At 37.4% G+C, this 17329-nt stretch overlaps 1 protein-coding gene across 1 annotated transcript; it reads right to left on the minus strand.

The window, feature by feature from the left end:
- Positions 1 to 4502: 4502 nt before the first annotated feature.
- On the minus strand, positions 4503 to 16664 carry pttg1ipb (PTTG1 interacting protein b). The gene is made up of 7 exons (XM_061971516.1): positions 16497 to 16664; positions 12744 to 12802; positions 10044 to 10152; positions 6937 to 7042; positions 6676 to 6747; positions 5312 to 5358; positions 4503 to 5138 (listed from the first exon to the last, which is right to left on the minus strand). The coding sequence occupies exons 1-7, from the start codon at positions 16618 to 16620 to the stop codon at positions 5092 to 5094; spliced, it is 564 nt and encodes a 187-aa protein (XP_061827500.1). The 5' UTR covers positions 16621 to 16664; the 3' UTR covers positions 4503 to 5091.
- Positions 16665 to 17329: the final 665 nt, after the last annotated feature.

Here is a 17329-nt window from a genome sequence, read left to right on the forward strand (position 1 = left end):
GGTCCGATGTTGGACTTTGAAGTACTTTATATCAAGGGAAGGATTAATTTGTAGTGTGAAGTGGGGCAGCAGGAGTCGTATGCGTGGTTGACACTGTTGCCACAGGACGTCACCTGTACTTTGACCGCTACTTCATATCAGTTAAGCTCATTGGTGAATCGCTGGCTAAGGTCCTTAGAACCATAAGACCAAATGTGTGCCAAATGACATAACAATTGAGTATAAAAAGTCCTGAATTGTGTTGACAAATTGGTATGACGGCTTCTACTGTACTTGGGAAGACTCTAGAACAGTGGTTCTTAACCTTGTTGGAGGTACCGAACCCCACCAGTTTCATATGCGCATTCACCGAACCCTTCTTTAGTGAAAAATAAAATGTTTTTTTTCAAATTCAAGACAAAGCTATATGTTTTTGGTAACACTTTAGTATGGGGAACATATTCTAAGTAACAAAGACTTAATTTAGAGTTATTTGGTTAGGGTTAGGGCCAGGGTTCGGGTTATAATAAGGCCATGCCGAATAAGGCATTAATAAGTACTTAATGATGACTAATTAAGAGCCAATATGTTACTAATTTGCATGTTAATAAGCAAATAATTAATGGTGAACATGTTCCCCATACTAAAGTGTTACCATGTTTTTTTTACTGGTGCACAAAATGAACCGTGCATGAACATCACCTTGTTCAAAGAACAAAACCAACACAGTGCATAAACTCACAACAAATTACACACCTGCAAATCAGTGTGACTTCTGCTGTTGCCGTATCCGTAATACGCCGATAGGGAGAAGTTTTTATTTACACGATGAGTCGGGTGTGTCTTGACCTCCACCGAACCCCTGAGCCCGACTCACCGATTCCCCTAGGTTTCGATCGAACCCAGTTTAAGAACCACTGCTCTAGAAGATGTCTGCGCCAGATGGTCCGAGAAAGACAAAGTCAAGGTTAGAACACTTGCTGTCTTCAAGCAGTGCATGGGTGGTCTTTCTTTGTTGTTACCATCCCAAGTTCCTGGATTCCGTAGGTGGGAGACAGCACAGTGTTTAACCGACCAGTGAAAAACAGTTCATGGACTTCATGAAGCATATGGAAAGTGACCTACCAAGAACCGGAACATGCTGGCAAAAAGAAAGCAAAGGCGGAAATTTGAAATCAAACCGTCGAGGCATTGCAGCGATATTTATAAAACAAAATTGCCTACCTTTATATCTCCTGTTTTAAATTTGGAGACGGTTTTCCCAAGTGTGACGTCAGCGGATTAACTATATATGGCATGAATTGAGCCAAAGTGCTTTGCGCGAGTCCGCCATTGTAGTCCGATGCTGTAGTCAATAATCTACTTTTTCTCTATCCTCTTGTTGTGGGGCAGACTGGCTCGTACATGGTAAGGTTCAAGATTCAAGATGATTTATTGTCAATTCTTAACATGCACAAGACACACAAGAACTGAAATGTATATTTTCGGCACAGTCCCACTAAGAGCAGACATACGTTAAAGGGAGACAAGACAAGACCGCCAATGACGCAGCCATTTTTACGGCGCTCCTTAAAAAAAGGTGAGAGTAAAAAAATATCAGTCAAAGGTTGGATCCACAAAAGGGGGTCCAGACTGAGTCCAAGGGATAAAAACTAATTTGCAATGCAAACAAACATGTTACATTTAGTCACAACAAACTGTTGTACGGTATACCGGTATTAGTATAGTACCACAATTTTAATGAATCATATTCGGTACTATACCACCTCTAAAAAGTACCAGTCCCCGACCCCACCGCACCCCCTTTGTCGTCACGTGGTGCCATTGTTGGTTTTACGAGCATTGGAGCATGTTCGGCAGCGCATAATCACAGAGTACTTACAAACAGAAACAGTGTGTAGACAGAAAAGGGAGAACGAACGCATTTTGGCTTAAAAAACTAACGATAAAGGTGAAGTTATAACACTGAAACGCCCTCAGGAAGAGGTGCTTTAGGACATGGCTAGCTAGCTAGCGGCTAGGCGCCACTTGTCTAAAAGAGAATTTCACAACAAACATCTCTTAAGAAAATATGGGGATAGGCAGATGTCAAGAGAAAATCATGCAAAGAGGTACAAAAACCAAAGTTGCAAGGACTAAACTCTCATCCAAAGATTTTTTTTGCATTACAGAAAATTTTTTCCTGAAATTTCGTAGCTCAGTGTTTCTCAAATAGGGGTCGGTACCACCTGAGGGTTTCATTGTGTGTCTTCACTCTACTATTCATGTTAGAACAGTGGTTCTTAACCTTGTTGGAGGTACTGAACCCCACCAGTTTCATATGCGCATTCACCGAACTCTTCTTTAGTGAAAAATTAAATGTTTTTTTTTTTTTTTTCAAATTCAAGAAAAAGTTATGTTTTTGGTAACACTTTAGTATGGGGAACATAATCTAAGTAACAAATACTTAATTTAGAGTTTTTTGGACACTAGGGGAACATATTCTAAGTAATAATAGACTTAATTTAGAGTTCTTTGGTTAGGGTTAGGTTCAGGGTTAGAGGGTTAGGGTTATAATAAGGCCATGCCGAATAAGGCATTAATAAGTACATAATAATGACTAGTTAAGAGCCAAATATGGTACTAATTTGCATGTTAATAAGCAACTAATTAATGGTGAATATGTTCCCCATACTAAAGTGTTACCATGTTTTTTTTACTGGTGCATAAACTCACAACAAATTACACACCTGCAAACCAGTCAGCTGTTGCCGTATCCGTAATACACCGATAAGGAGAAGTTTGTATTTACACGATGAGTCAGGTGTGTTTTGACCTCCGCCGAACCCCTGAGGGCGACTCACCGAACCCCTAGGGTTCGATCGAACACAGGTTGAGAACCACGGTGTTAGACCGATGCACAAGCAGCTATGATGGAAGCGATTTTTACTCTCCACGCACTTTCGTTTTTCCCCTGACTTTATTACCTTTATGAACCAATTATTTCAGAACTCTATGAAAGCTCTTTCCTATTTCTCTATTTTGAATGACCGGAACACCCAAGAACAGAACAGCAATACGACATTTTCTGCTCAAACTCTACACTCACTCTCATTGGTTTTAATGCTACGCTCAACTGCTTGACCATCGTGTGTATTAAGCCGCGAGGAACCAAAACGGATGTGAAGTCACAAGCAACCCAGCTCTGCTTGGGTACTGGCACTATCATGGATGTTTTGAGGCAAGTGGGGACTGAACAATGCGATAAGGAAATGTTAAAAAAAGGTCTGTAAAAATCTCGGCCAGCTCCACGACACAGTCCATAAGGACTTGTCCAGGGATACCATCTGGGCCCGCTGCTTTCCATGTGTTGATGTTACAGAGTGTTCTCCGTACTTCAGCAGTCTGTAAAACGAGTGCCTGGTTGTCTGTGCTACTACAGCCTCAATGGTCCGCCTCTCAAAATGGCCAAAGAAGTTTTTCTAAGTTGTCTCAAGGAAGTACATGCCAGAATCCATTTTGAAGGGCAAGCGTCATGGTTCACGACAGCGCTACACGTAATATTTCCCAACTATTCAGTGGTAAATAACATTGCACCGGCTTTGAAACGATGGAAATACAATGTGAGTCATTAGATAAGAAGTCCCTTCGTCGTTATAAGGAGCAAACAGCATTAATCGGATGCAAGGATCCGTACAAGATCGACAAGTCTGAGTGGAGCAGAGACCACGACATCTTCCCCGATGTCTCATACCCGGACTTTGTGAACTACTTATTTGTTCAACCCAGTCCATTTTACACTTTGAAAGACTTTCAAGAATTATAACAGTCTACAAAGCTATGACGGCTCTGTTTGTGGTTGGGTTCTTGACATTTATGTGTATCTGTATTGTGTATTGTGGGTCATTCTGTGTGGAGTTTGCACGCAATCCACGTGACTGCGTGGGTTCCCTTCGGTACTCCGGCTTCCTCCTACCTCTAAAGACATGCAGTTTACAAGTGTATGTAAACTTTTGACCATGACTGTATAAATTAGGCCATTTTACCTAGCTGTTTTTAAAAGACTTAACAATACCAGTTAAAATGGTAACATGAGTCAAGTTTCAAGGGCATACTGCTGTATCTGCACCAAATATTGTCAAAGATCCTACTGTTATGTAAGATAAGCCATTAAACAAACCCATCCATCCATTTTCTATCGCTTATTCCCTTTGGGGTCGCTGGAGCCTATCTCAGCTACAATCGGGCGGAAGGCGGGGTACACCCTGGACAAGTCGCCACCTCATCGCAGGGCCAACACAGATAGACAACATTCACACTCACATTCACACACTAGGGCCAATTTTAGCATTGCCAATCAACCTATCCCCAGGTGCATGTTTTTGGAGGTGGGAGGAAGCCGGAGTACCCGGAGGGAACCCACGCAGTCACGGGGAGAACATGCAAACTCCACACAGAAAGATCCCAAGCCCGGGATTGAACCCAAGACTACTCAGGACCTTCGTATCCATCATGCAAAAATTAAAAAAAGCATATCACATTTTTGGATCATTTAATATTTTAACATAAGCAATTACAAAATGCGTTGGACCAACATTGTAAACAATTTCAATGTTTCAAACATTTAAAAACAATTAGTTGCGGAATTGCAATCATTTTGCAAAACACATTACATTTGTGTACTGTCATACTGACGTGCAGCAAACGACCTCGTTAGTAAAGGCTGCGTAAACATGAGCAAGGTGGAAATCCTGCATTTGATGTGGAGTGTGGTAAAGTACCAGTTAGCAATACTTTAATGCAATCAATGAATGTAAAATATAAAACATTGTAGAGGAGCGCAAATACTGCAAACAGTCAAGTAACATCTTACTGACGTTTTTGGCAAACACTGTAAAATAGGATTTAAAGCTCACAATTTAGCTTACATGTACACAGGAATGTACTTGGTATTATGGCAACATCTGGAGCAATCAGAGCTATGACAGCACATTCTCAAAAAGTGGCCTCCATTATTGTAGACATAATTAAATTTGCAGTCATCCACTTGATCAAACGCCTGCCCTCAAATAAATAGATGCATGCTACTTTCTGCAGTTGTGTAAACGGCCACTTTTTGAAAAATCACAGTACTTATTTCTTGTCATCAATGCGTGAGTAGGGATTATCCTTTGCAAGACCTGTAGACAGGGGGAAAAAAAGGTAAAATTCAATGTATTAATATGCAGGTAGTAGCGAGTTCACACCAGTAGATGGCAGCCCAGGACTCTTTGTTTCTGTTATCCTTGCATTTTTTTCTAAATATATTGTTACATTTATAAAGACGTAAAAATACTGTAAAATAGCGCCTCACCATATTTCTGCCTTATCTTATCATGCCTCAGCTGCATTTCCATTCTTCTGAATAAGCAAAAAAGTGTGAAAAACAGGTCAAACTCTTGCATGTGTGCTTTTAAAAGATACACTATATTGTCAAAAGTATTTGGCCACCGGCCTGGACTCACATATGAACTTAAAGTGCCATCCCATTCCTAACCCATAGGGTTCAATATGATGTCGGTCCACCTTTTGCTGCTATTACAGCTTCAACTCTTCTGGGAAGGCTGTCCACAAGGTTGCGGAGTGTGTTTATAGGAATTTTCCACCATTATTCCAAAAGCGCATTGGTGAGGTCACACACTGATGTTGGTGGAGAAGGCCTGGCTCTCAGTCTCTGTTCTAATTCATCCCAAAGGTGTTCTATCGGGTTCAGGTCAGGACTCTGTGCAGGCCAGTCAAGTTCATCTCTGTCATCCATGTCTTTAGGGACGTGCTTTGTGCACTGGTGCACAGTCATGTTGGAAGAGGAAGGGCCCGCTCCAAACTGTTCCCACAAGGTTGGGAGCATGGAATTGTCCAAAATGTTTTGGTATCCTGGAGCATTCAAAGTTCCTTTCACTGGAACTAAGGGGCCAAGCCCAACTCCTGAAAAACAACCCCACACCATAATTCCTCTTCCACCAAATTTCACACTCGGCACAATGCAGTCCGAAATGTAGCATTCTCCTGGCAACCTTCCAAACCCAGACTTGTCCATCAGATTGCCAAATGGAAAAGCGTGATTCATCACTCCAGAGAAGGCGTCTCCACTGCTCTAGAGTCCAGTGGTGACGTGCTTTACACCACTGCATCCCACGCTTTGCATTGGACCTGGTGATGTATGCCTTAGATGCAGCTGCTCGGCCATGGAAACCCATTTCATGAAGCTCTCTGCGTACTGTACGTGGGCTAATTGGAATTGTCACATGAAGTTTGGAGCAACTGACTGTGCAGAAAATCGGCGACCTCTTTGCACTATGCGCTTTAGCATCCGCTGACCCCTCTCTGTGGCCTACCACTTGGTGGCTGAGTTGCTGTTGTTCCCAAACTAGTCCATTTTCTTTTAATAAAGCCGACAGTTGACTTTGGAATATTTAGGAGCGAGGATATTTCACGGCTGGATTTGTTGCACAGGTGGCATCCTATGACAGTTCCAGGCTGGAAATCACTGAGAGCGGCACATTCTTTCACAAATGTTTCTAGAAAAAGTCTCCATGCCTAAGTGCTTGATTTTATACACCTGTGGCCGTACCAAGTGATTAGGACACCTGATTATCATCATTTGGATGGGTGGCCAAATACTTTTGGCAATATAGTGTATAAATCATTAAAAGGGACTGGTAACACTATATGGTTTACCTTTCTTTTTGACGGGAGTTCCTTGCATGGTTTTGTTGCGCTTCTCTAATATCATCATCATAGTCGTCGTTTCTAAAACATAATAAAAAGACTTGTTTATGTGTGGTGAACGTGAAAATAAACAAAAACGGCAAGCGAAGCCGCAGTGAAATTGCTGTAAGACTTTGGAGACATCCGTATCAGCCTGGAACAATAATCAGCTATTGTGTTCCCTGCTCTGCCCCCCCTCCCACGCCGACAGTCATGTGACTCCACGCTCACCTGGTTCTTTGACGCCTGCAGCAGCAGCACATGCAGCACGCCAACAAGGCGATGAGGAGGACGCCAGCAATCACTGACAGTGTGATGATCAAAATCTGGAAGTTGACTACAAGCCAAAGGAAACTGAATCAAAAGTGTGTAAACCCTTCAGTGTGACTTGGCTGATCAACCTTAAGAGATTAAGAGTTAAGAAGTATAATGTATTCAGAAGATGTTAAAGTAATAAAGATAATTAATATATGATATAGCATGTTAGTGTTTTTGAAGAATTGACTGCAAAAACGTGAATGCCTTACAAGTTTTTGAACTGAACTCACAAGCTCAAATGATGAAAAAAAGACAGTAAAATGTATTAAAAAGGTAGTAAAAATGTGTTAAAAAGATAGTAAAAAGTATTTCACAGGCCAGTTTTTAGTGTATTATTTAGTTTGTTGCCCAGAAATGTATATGTTGACACCATCTCCACACCTTCCCCGTATATCTCTACAGCAGTGATATCAAACTCAAGGCCTGGGGGCCAGATCTGGCCCGCGACATAATTTTATCTGGCCCGCAAACACCTGGAAATGATGTGTCAATAAAGTACTTAATATTTTCACACTAAATTTAATTATTTTTTTCATTTTGACAGAAAAAATATGTGTACTGCTTGAAATTGCATGCCTTTTAAACTTTAATAGTATCCATTATTGCAACGAATATTACAGTATATTAGCAAACTTTCCAAAAAATGTTTGTCTAAATAAAAATAAATACTTAAATATTTGCTTGACTTATGGTTTTATAGCAAACTATCCATCACATTAATAAAAATGACAATACATTTTACGGTGTTCTTTATTACATATCACTGTAAATTGAAGAAAACTACCATTTTTTTGCGTTAAAATTCTGTTGACTGAGCTGCCACATTTTTACTGTAAAATCTTTGTTTTTAACGGTGTATTAATGTAAATGGAAAGACAGTATATTTGTTTTTACGGTAGAAAAACTGGCAGCTAAGTTGCCAGAATAAGAAAAGAACTTGTACTGTTTTTCCATTAATAATATAATGTTGTAAAAACCAATGTAGATTTAACACAAAAATTTGGGCAACTAAGCTGCCAGCTTTTTCCGTAAACCCCCCCCAAAAAACAGTGGTACTGTTTTTCCATTTACTGGAAAATGTTGCAAAAAAACAACACAATTTTACAGTAAAATTTTGGAAATGTAAAGTTTTTTTTTTTTTAAATCGACAGTCTAATTTAAACAATTTATATACCGTATTTTCCGCACTATAAGGCGCACCTAAAAACCACAAATTTTCTCAAAAGCTGACAGTGCGCCTTATAATCCGGTGCGCCTTATATATGGGTTAATATTAATATTAATTTTCATAAAGTTTAGGTCTCGCAACTACGGTAAACAGCCGCCATCTTTTTTCCCCGTAGAAGAAGCGCGCGGTGCATGCTGGGATATGTGACGTTTCATTTCCATTTGTGTGTTTATGTAAAGACCCCAAAATGGCTCCTATTAAGTGTGTTGTCTGTCTAATTATAAATAATGCAGACGAGGCGTGTTAACTGAGTTCTCAACGTTTACTCACAGCGTGCTCATAACCACATTCTAACTGCCAGCACATACAACAACGCTTCTCAGGGCTACCGCGCATGCTCGTCACTATCGTCGCATGCTGGGTAGTGTAGTTGTTATATTTGCTAGCTCATAACATCACATTAAGAGACACGCTTACGCGCTTAATTCAATACTCGCCGTCATTCCGGGTGGATTGACAAAAGACCTCCAGCCGCTAGATATTGGTGTCAACAGGGCATTCGAAGCTAGACTGCTAACTGCGTGGGAACAGTGGATGACAGAAGGCGAACACACGTGACGTTCACCAAGACAGGCAGACAGCGCCGGACGACATACGCCAACATCTGCCAGTGGATCGTAAATGCCTGGGCAGATATTTCGGTCACAACTGTGGTCCGAGCTTTCCGGAAGGCAGGATTCACAGAACTGCTGGACAACAGCGACACTGACTCCGATTACTTCGACGAGACGGAGCCGGCCATTTTGGATCCCACATTCGCCCAACTTTTCAATTCGGACACCGAAGGAGAACAATTCGAGGGATTTATGAATGAAGAATAACTTCAGAAAGTGAGCGTTATGTTTATTTTGTGTGTTGTGACATTAACGTTCGAGCAACATTATGTTGCTATTGCTCTGCACTATTTTGAATTTTACTATGTTTGTGATTGCACATTTGCGTACATTTTGGGAGTGAACAGAGTTGTTAGAACGCTGGTTTTTAATATATTATTAAAGTTTGACTGACCTATCTGACTGTTTTTTTGACATTCCTTTATCGCAGTTAGATGCGGCTTACAACACGGGGCGGCTTATAGGTGGACAAAGTTTTGAAATATGCCGTTCATTGAAGGCGCGGCTTATAACCCAGGGCGCCTTATGGTGCGGAAAACACGGTAATTAAAATATAATTTTTTTTTTTTAAATATATCTTTTTTTTTTAAAAGAGGACATAAAATGGAACCTTAAGGAACACTACTAAAAAAGTTGAACAAATGACTACTGACTGCATCTGAAATAATATACAGCAATATCTTAGTTACAAAAATCACACTACGGAAACAATTTGTTACTGCAAAATATGAGAGAACCGAAAGGGGTGCCCTGAGGAACGCCCCCAGTGTTCTATGTTTGCTAGAAAGTTTAAAATGTCAATACAAGGATCTGCCAATGTGTTTACAATGGTGCCGGTTTCTTTAGAAAACAGGAACACTCTCGTCTTTTTAAGAATTTGCTGCAAAAAATGTGTCTCCCAAGTTTTGAACTGAACTTTGGTGTCCTTCCCGGGCTACCAGTTGAATAGCTCTTCTTTCTCTGCCACGTTGTGTGGACATCTCTCTGGCGGACTTGGAGGTGTGTTGTAATTCTTGGGGGGAAAAAATGCTTCTAAAGTCACAAAAAAATGTGGACTTTGGAAACGGTGAATGTTTAAATCTTTGTTTTGTGAGGCTAAAAATAATGCTACGGGTTTAACACATGTAAAAAGTACATTATTTCATGTATAAACGTATATTTGACATTACTGTACTTACCCCAACATAAACCCCATCGTGCTTCCTTGAGTGGACACACACTGCTTGGAGGCAGCACGCTCTTCACTGGGTAGACCACACATTGCTTGGTTGGTAAACACCACAAACACTGCAACAAAAAAACACACATTCAAGATATTTGCAAAAATCCACACATATTAAAGTATCTCGCAATAATAGCTATGTGCACATGGACATATTTAATCGGATTAAAAGCCCAACCGGAATAAAAATGCTTAATGTAAACATGACAATCAGAATATTCTGACCCGATCACACATGTTCGGATCAAAAATGTAATTTCGATCGAGACAGGTGGTTTATGACGATAGTCATTCGGGTTGTAGCGCATGAAAACACTTCCGAAATTCAGGTTGAAATGATCCTTACTGCGCACGTCTTTGATGTCCGATATACTTTGTGGTGGAGCAGGGACTAAATTGAATAGTCTCGGAACGAAGCGATTGTCTTGCTTCTGTCTCTCGCCATACAACATGTACAGACGTAGCGTTATATGCTGTTGAAACTAGCAAAAACTAAAGTACGGTCTAGTGTCATGTGTCGATGTAACAATAAAAGAAGGGATCCAGTTGTCGTCTTAACAAGCTGTTTTATTGACGAGTCTGACAGCTACTCCCAGTGCTAACTGCTCGACTCAGACACATACACATGATATGATAACATGAAGACGCGCAGCAACCCGTATAAAATCACAACATAAAAAACACAAAACAGCTCCAGTTTAAAAAGAGAGGTAAAACAAAAGTAGTGAACATGAGGAAAAAATGATAAACTCTGTGATAACATTAAACAAGAAGAAATGCACAAAGCCATGTTAGTTACTTAGTTTAGAGCGGAAGTCTTCTGCTTCTTCAGCAGCTGCAGTGAGCAAACTTGTCCAAAAGATGGCACCATAGCGCAAAAAATAACACACCTTTCCGTTTTTAGCTATGTTCTGCGCATGACAAATTAAAGTATTCCGATTTAAGGTGTGATGCATGAAAATGCACGTCATAATTAGATCATTTTTTTCAAGGTCGATGTACACAGGAACATTATAATTCGAATGATCAGATTAAATACATTTTGTCCATCTACACATGGCTAATCAGTACAACATATTTCGACAACCACTATTCTTAAATAGTGACAATACTATGGAAATAAAGCTTAGATAAGCCTAATAGTAGTCGGTATCCAGCTTCTATAGTAGAATAGATTACTCAAATGACTCAATATAAATAACACCATGTTTCCTATACATTCCAACACATTGGGAGTGTGTGTGTATGTAGCATGCTGCTCCAACTGCGTACAATAGACGGTGCATTGTAACTATATTACTAGTTATATATATATATATACATACATATATACATGAATATATATATATGAATATATATAAATACATATATAAATATATATATATATATAAATATATATGTATATATACACATATATATGTATATATACATATATATATATATGTATGCATATATATAAATATATATATATACATAAAAATACATACATATATATATATACATACACATTTATATATACACATATGTATATACATACACATTTATATATACAAATATATATTTACACATATATACTCATATATACACACATATATATACATTCACACATATTATATATATATATATATATATATATATATATATATACATACACATACATATATATATATATATACACATATATATACACACACACACACATACATATACACATATATATATACACGCACCTATATATATATATTTATACATACATACATACATTATATATATATATATATATACACAGTATACATATACACATATATATATACATTAGAATAGATTACTCAAATGACTCAATATAAATAATACCATGTTTCCTATACATTCCAACACATTGGGAGTATGTGTGAAAGTAGCATGCCGTTACAACTGCATACATATATAAATATATGTATATATGTATACGCACGCTGATGTTAAAAAAAAAGATTAAAATTCAAATCTTATTTGTTCTGATTCAAAAATGTTTTCCTATTTTTTTTGTATTTTTTTTTTTAAAGGTATAAAAAATACATTTAAAAATCAATATTAAAAAATATATATATTTTAGGCCATCTTTGCGCTTATGTCACATGTCAGCATCGAAGTGGAGCTTTTGTAACCTGTTTTGAAAGGTTTTATTATAAAAGTAAAAAATAAAAATAAATAAAAAATTTATATATATATATATATATATATATATATATATATATATATGGTCAAAAGTTTACATATGGTTTACATACACTTGTAAGGAACATAATGTCATGGCTGTCTTGAGTTTCCAGCAATTTCAACAACTCTTATTTTTTTGTGATAGAGTGATTGGAGCACATGTTGGTCACAAAAAACATTCATGAAGTTTGTTTCTTTTATGAATTTATTATGGGTCTACTGAAAATGTGACCAAATCTGCTGGGTCAAAAGTATACATACAGCAATGTTAATATTTGGTTACATGTCCCTTGGCAAGTTTCACTGCAATAAGGCGCTTTTGGTAGCCATCCACAATAAAGAAAATATCATAAAATATCTAATTAGACAAAACCCACCACCACAAACATATTTTCCCTAATATGTACAATAATAAACAATTGTTGCTGTGTACAGTACGGTATATTGGGAGACTTACATTGACATTCTGTAGACATTCTTCACAGCTGGTGTTGGACTTGGCGGCACAAGAGGCAACTGAAAAAATGAGAGTGTCACAGGTTGAAAACAAAAGTATAGCTTTCTTCAAATCGCAGATTTTTTAAAAGCATATTTTCCAACATTTTTGGTACACAATTAAGCTTTTTCAAGCATAAAAGTGGCCAACGGAACTACAACATTTCAATACTATGGTAGTATTGGTACTACATGAGACCAAATTAATCAGAGCATGCTGTTCAGTATTGTGGTACCTGATTTGATCAGCCTCAGGCAGCATTGGATTAAAAAGGTGTAAAGTGATTAAAGGGTGTTTATGTCTAATAATGTTGAAAACACATTTTGAAGGTTGTAACCAGGTTTTTTGTTCTCTGCTATTTATAATTATTTGTACTTCGAGGAAAGTAGTTTATTGCGGTAATGTCTGGAACCAATTAAACAGCGATAAATGCGGGACTAACTAACTGTACACCAATGCATTGTTTTTTTAATATTCTGATACGATGCCGCAAAGTCGAAGATCACAGCACTTAGTAAGCGTCCAATTATGACGTCATCATCTATGCTGCGAGCTGCCACTAGGGGACATATTTAATGAAATTTGTTTATTTTGGTCATATAATCAACCATTTTGTGTGATCAATTTAACAGCACAGATTATACATATTAACAATCATACACATACACACATGAAAAGAAAAAGAATGACCGAAAAAGGAATAGGCTGAAGGCAAGGCTTATATTTGCCTATCCTATACATTCACTGAAAATGATATTGCCTGGAACATCAACGTTAAAAAAAAATCAATGGGATGAAAGTAATCGTTGCTATATTTTATAATTGTTCATTATTTCACCTTTAAAGGCTTTCTTAAAACTTAAAAGAACTACATGTCTTCAACTCATCACTGAGCTTGTTCCACCATTTAATTCCTAAAACTGAAATACATTTGTATTTTATATTCCTTCTCATTTTACATATTTCAAAAATCAATATCCCCCCGTAAATGATAGTTTTCTCCTCTTAATTGAAATAACCTAAGAATATAAGCTGGAAGGCTGTTCTTTACTCGAAACACAATTTCCATTGTTTTTAAAAACACAATATCTGAACATTTTAACACATCAGAACTAGGGCTGCAACTAAAGATTAATTTGATAAACGATTAATCTGTCGATTATTACTTCGATTAATAATCGGATAAAAGAGACAAACTACATTCCTATCCTTTCCAGTATTTTATTGAAAAAAAAACCAGCATACTGGCACCATACTTATTTTTGATTATTGTTTCTCAGCTGTTTGTACATGTTGCAGTTTATAAATAAAGGTTTATAAAAAAAATAAAAAAATAAAAATTGCCTCTGCGCATAGCATAGATCCAACGAATCGATGACTAAATTAATCGCCAGCTATTTTTAGAATCGATTTTAATCGATTAGTTGTTGCAGCCCTAATCAGAACTTGTGAATAATGGATTGGGAGGTTCATAATAGCACACTTTGTGTATTATTATTCTATTGACCCATTTTTGAAGTTTAAATATTGGGTTTGTTTTATAAACATTCCCCCAAACTTCAACACAATATGTTAGCTATGGAAAAATAAAATAATATATCATATACACACATTTCTTATTCAGCATGTGTCCTACTTTATAAAGAATGGCAATGGATTTGGTTATTGTTCCGATTATATATTCAATATGCAGTTTCCAACATAATTAATGATCAATTATTATTCTCAAGAACTTAGCTTTAATCCAATCCACTTTATTTGTATAGCACATTTAAACAACAAAAATGTTTCCAAAGTGCTGCACAACAATATTAAAAACAATATTCAAATATTATCCTTAGCTCCACCAACAATAAAGAATAAATATAAAACCAATATAAAAATAAATATGATTAAAAACAAAAATTTCAAAATAAAGTCTCATATACTTTATCAATTTCCACTTGATTAAATTTAAATTTTGCTTCACAAGTTGTCCTTGCACCACCAAACACCATAAATGTATCATTTACATGGCATTTGCCATATGGATTGCTATAGTGTGCTGTGATATATTTTTATGTGATATAGTTCCTCTTACTGGCAATTACCTTCAGTGATGCCATTTTTTTCTAGCACCCACATGCTATTTAAAGGAAATATGTTAAGTATAATGACAAATGTTCACAAAAAACCCACAAAGAGTTCTATTACACAGAAGATAATACAAATAATAACAGAAGAAATGAACAAATTAAAAAGATGGTTTGACAAAAACGGACTATCTTTGAATCTCAGTAAAACTAAAATAATGCTATTTGGTAATAGTAGAAAAGAGCATCATACACAAATACAAATAGACGGAGTAGACATAGAAAGGGTAAAAGAAACTAGATTTTTGGGAGTATTAATAGATGATCAAATGAACTGGAAATCTCATATACAAAACATACAACATAAGGTGGCAAAAAACATTTCAATAATGAATAAAGCAAAATATGTCCTGGGCCAAAAATCATTTCATATTCTCTACTGCTCGCTAGTGTTACCATATCTGAGTTATTGTGCAGAAATATGGGGAAATAACTACAAATGTGCGCTACATTCGCTAACCGTGTTACAAAAAAGATCAGTTAGAATAATACATAATGTTGGATATAGAGAACATACAAACCCTTTATTTATTAAGTCAAAAATATTAAAGTTCGGTGATTTGGTAAAATTGCAAACAGCTAAAATGATGTACAAAGCAAACTATAACCTGCTACCAAAGAATGTACAACAATTCTTCTCAACTAAAGAGGAGAAATATAACCTTAGAGGAAAAAATAATTTAAAACATTTATATGCACGTACAACACTTAGAACTTTTAGCATATCAGTATGTGGAATTAAATTATGGAATGGATTAAGTAAAGTGTTAAAATTGTTCTGATATGATCCAGTTTAAGAGGTTGTTCAAAATAATAGTGCTTACAGAGTACAAAGAAGAAGAATTATGAGAAATACTTCCAACCTTATTGAAAATAAGATATTCTTCATCTCAGTATGTTAATAATGACTGAATTAATTAATTACATATTACAAAACTGTTGTGTACTAATTCATAGATGTTATTTTATTATATAAAAAGGTCAGTAAATGATTCTATATATTTGCAAACGCTTTGAAGTGGGAAATGATGTAAAACGAAATGATATGAAATTGTGTGATGTATTATGATGTAAGTGTGTTCATGTTCGAAATAACCTAAAGAAAGAAAGAAAGAAAGAAAGTTAGGTTTTGTCCAGCAGTTTGTAACTGGGTCATATGATTAGTAAAAGAGTCATGGGAGGATAATTGGGGCTGGGCTGAACATAATATTCCACACAAATATGGAACTTTTACGCAGTTTAAAAGAAGCTGTCAAAAAGTAAAACACTCATTTTAAAAATTAAGTTTCCGCAAGTGCTTTAACACGACTTACTTTGCGTCATTCCTTGCGATAAGTACAAAGCCCACTTTTGTTGTACGTTCTTTATAGTACGTGAAACTCGTGACCCATCTTATAAAAAACATTTTTATTTCTAAAAAACAGTCGTTATTTCTAAAAACAGTCGTTATTAACGCTGGAACTTTTAAGGAAGCTAACATGCTAGCACACAGATTTGAAAACTAAAAAAGGCGTTTAGCATGTCACGTGACGCACACAAACACGGCAAATAAACCACGCCAAACTATCTCCAGAAAACTCACTCGGAGCGGCTGACGGCGTCGAAGTCTGCGCCTCGGTGACGACCAGGCGGAGGGAGAAGAAAAGAAAGACGCCGAGGAAGGCAAACATTGTCGAAGTGGAGCAGAGACGGAATAAAATAATCATCGAGTCAACTCAACTGTTGATGCCGTTTCAGGCAGGAGGGCGGGGTGACGTCATCGAGCACCGACGTGACGTCATCAAAGCGCTACATTCGCGTATTGTCAAAGGACTTTATTTTTTATTGACATTTTTTTTTATTTATAAACCTTTATTTATAAACTGCAACATCTACAAACAATCAAGAAATAACAATCAAAATGATGTAGCGGCTAGCTACGGGGTGTTAGCCAATGGCTTTGGCTGGGGGGCGGGACTTCCGGGGAAGTTAGGGAAGTGACGTTGTTGACAGGAAGTGTTAGTTCGAGTTTTGCCGGGAAAGAGGGAAGATGCACATTGGAGCTGTTGTGTGGTTACATTGCATCTTATCTAATAAAGACAAGACAAACGAATAAGTCTATGAGCCTACGTTCCTGGGAACATTACACTGGTGTCAGAAGTAAAACCGGCGTTTTTCGAAAGAGACTTTGTCGCGGTAAGGACACGCTGCGTTCCGCGCATTAGCCAGTTAGCTTCAGTCTGTGAGTTAGCTAGGACCGCAAGCGTTTAGCATGTTTAGCTACGGTGAGCATAAGTTTAAAGTGGAGCGGGATGACGCTGTTTTGGAGCGGGTGACCGTCGAACAGCCGCCCTCCTGCTCGCACACGAGCGGCTCGTCGTCCCGTGGAGATGTAAAGATGTCGCCGCTACCGCCGCCACCCGCAGCTTCCCCGCA

Source organism: Nerophis lumbriciformis, linkage group LG13 (assembly GCF_033978685.3).
Source record: "Nerophis lumbriciformis linkage group LG13, RoL_Nlum_v2.1, whole genome shotgun sequence".
NCBI classification, from domain to species: Eukaryota; Metazoa; Chordata; class Actinopteri; order Syngnathiformes; family Syngnathidae; genus Nerophis; species Nerophis lumbriciformis.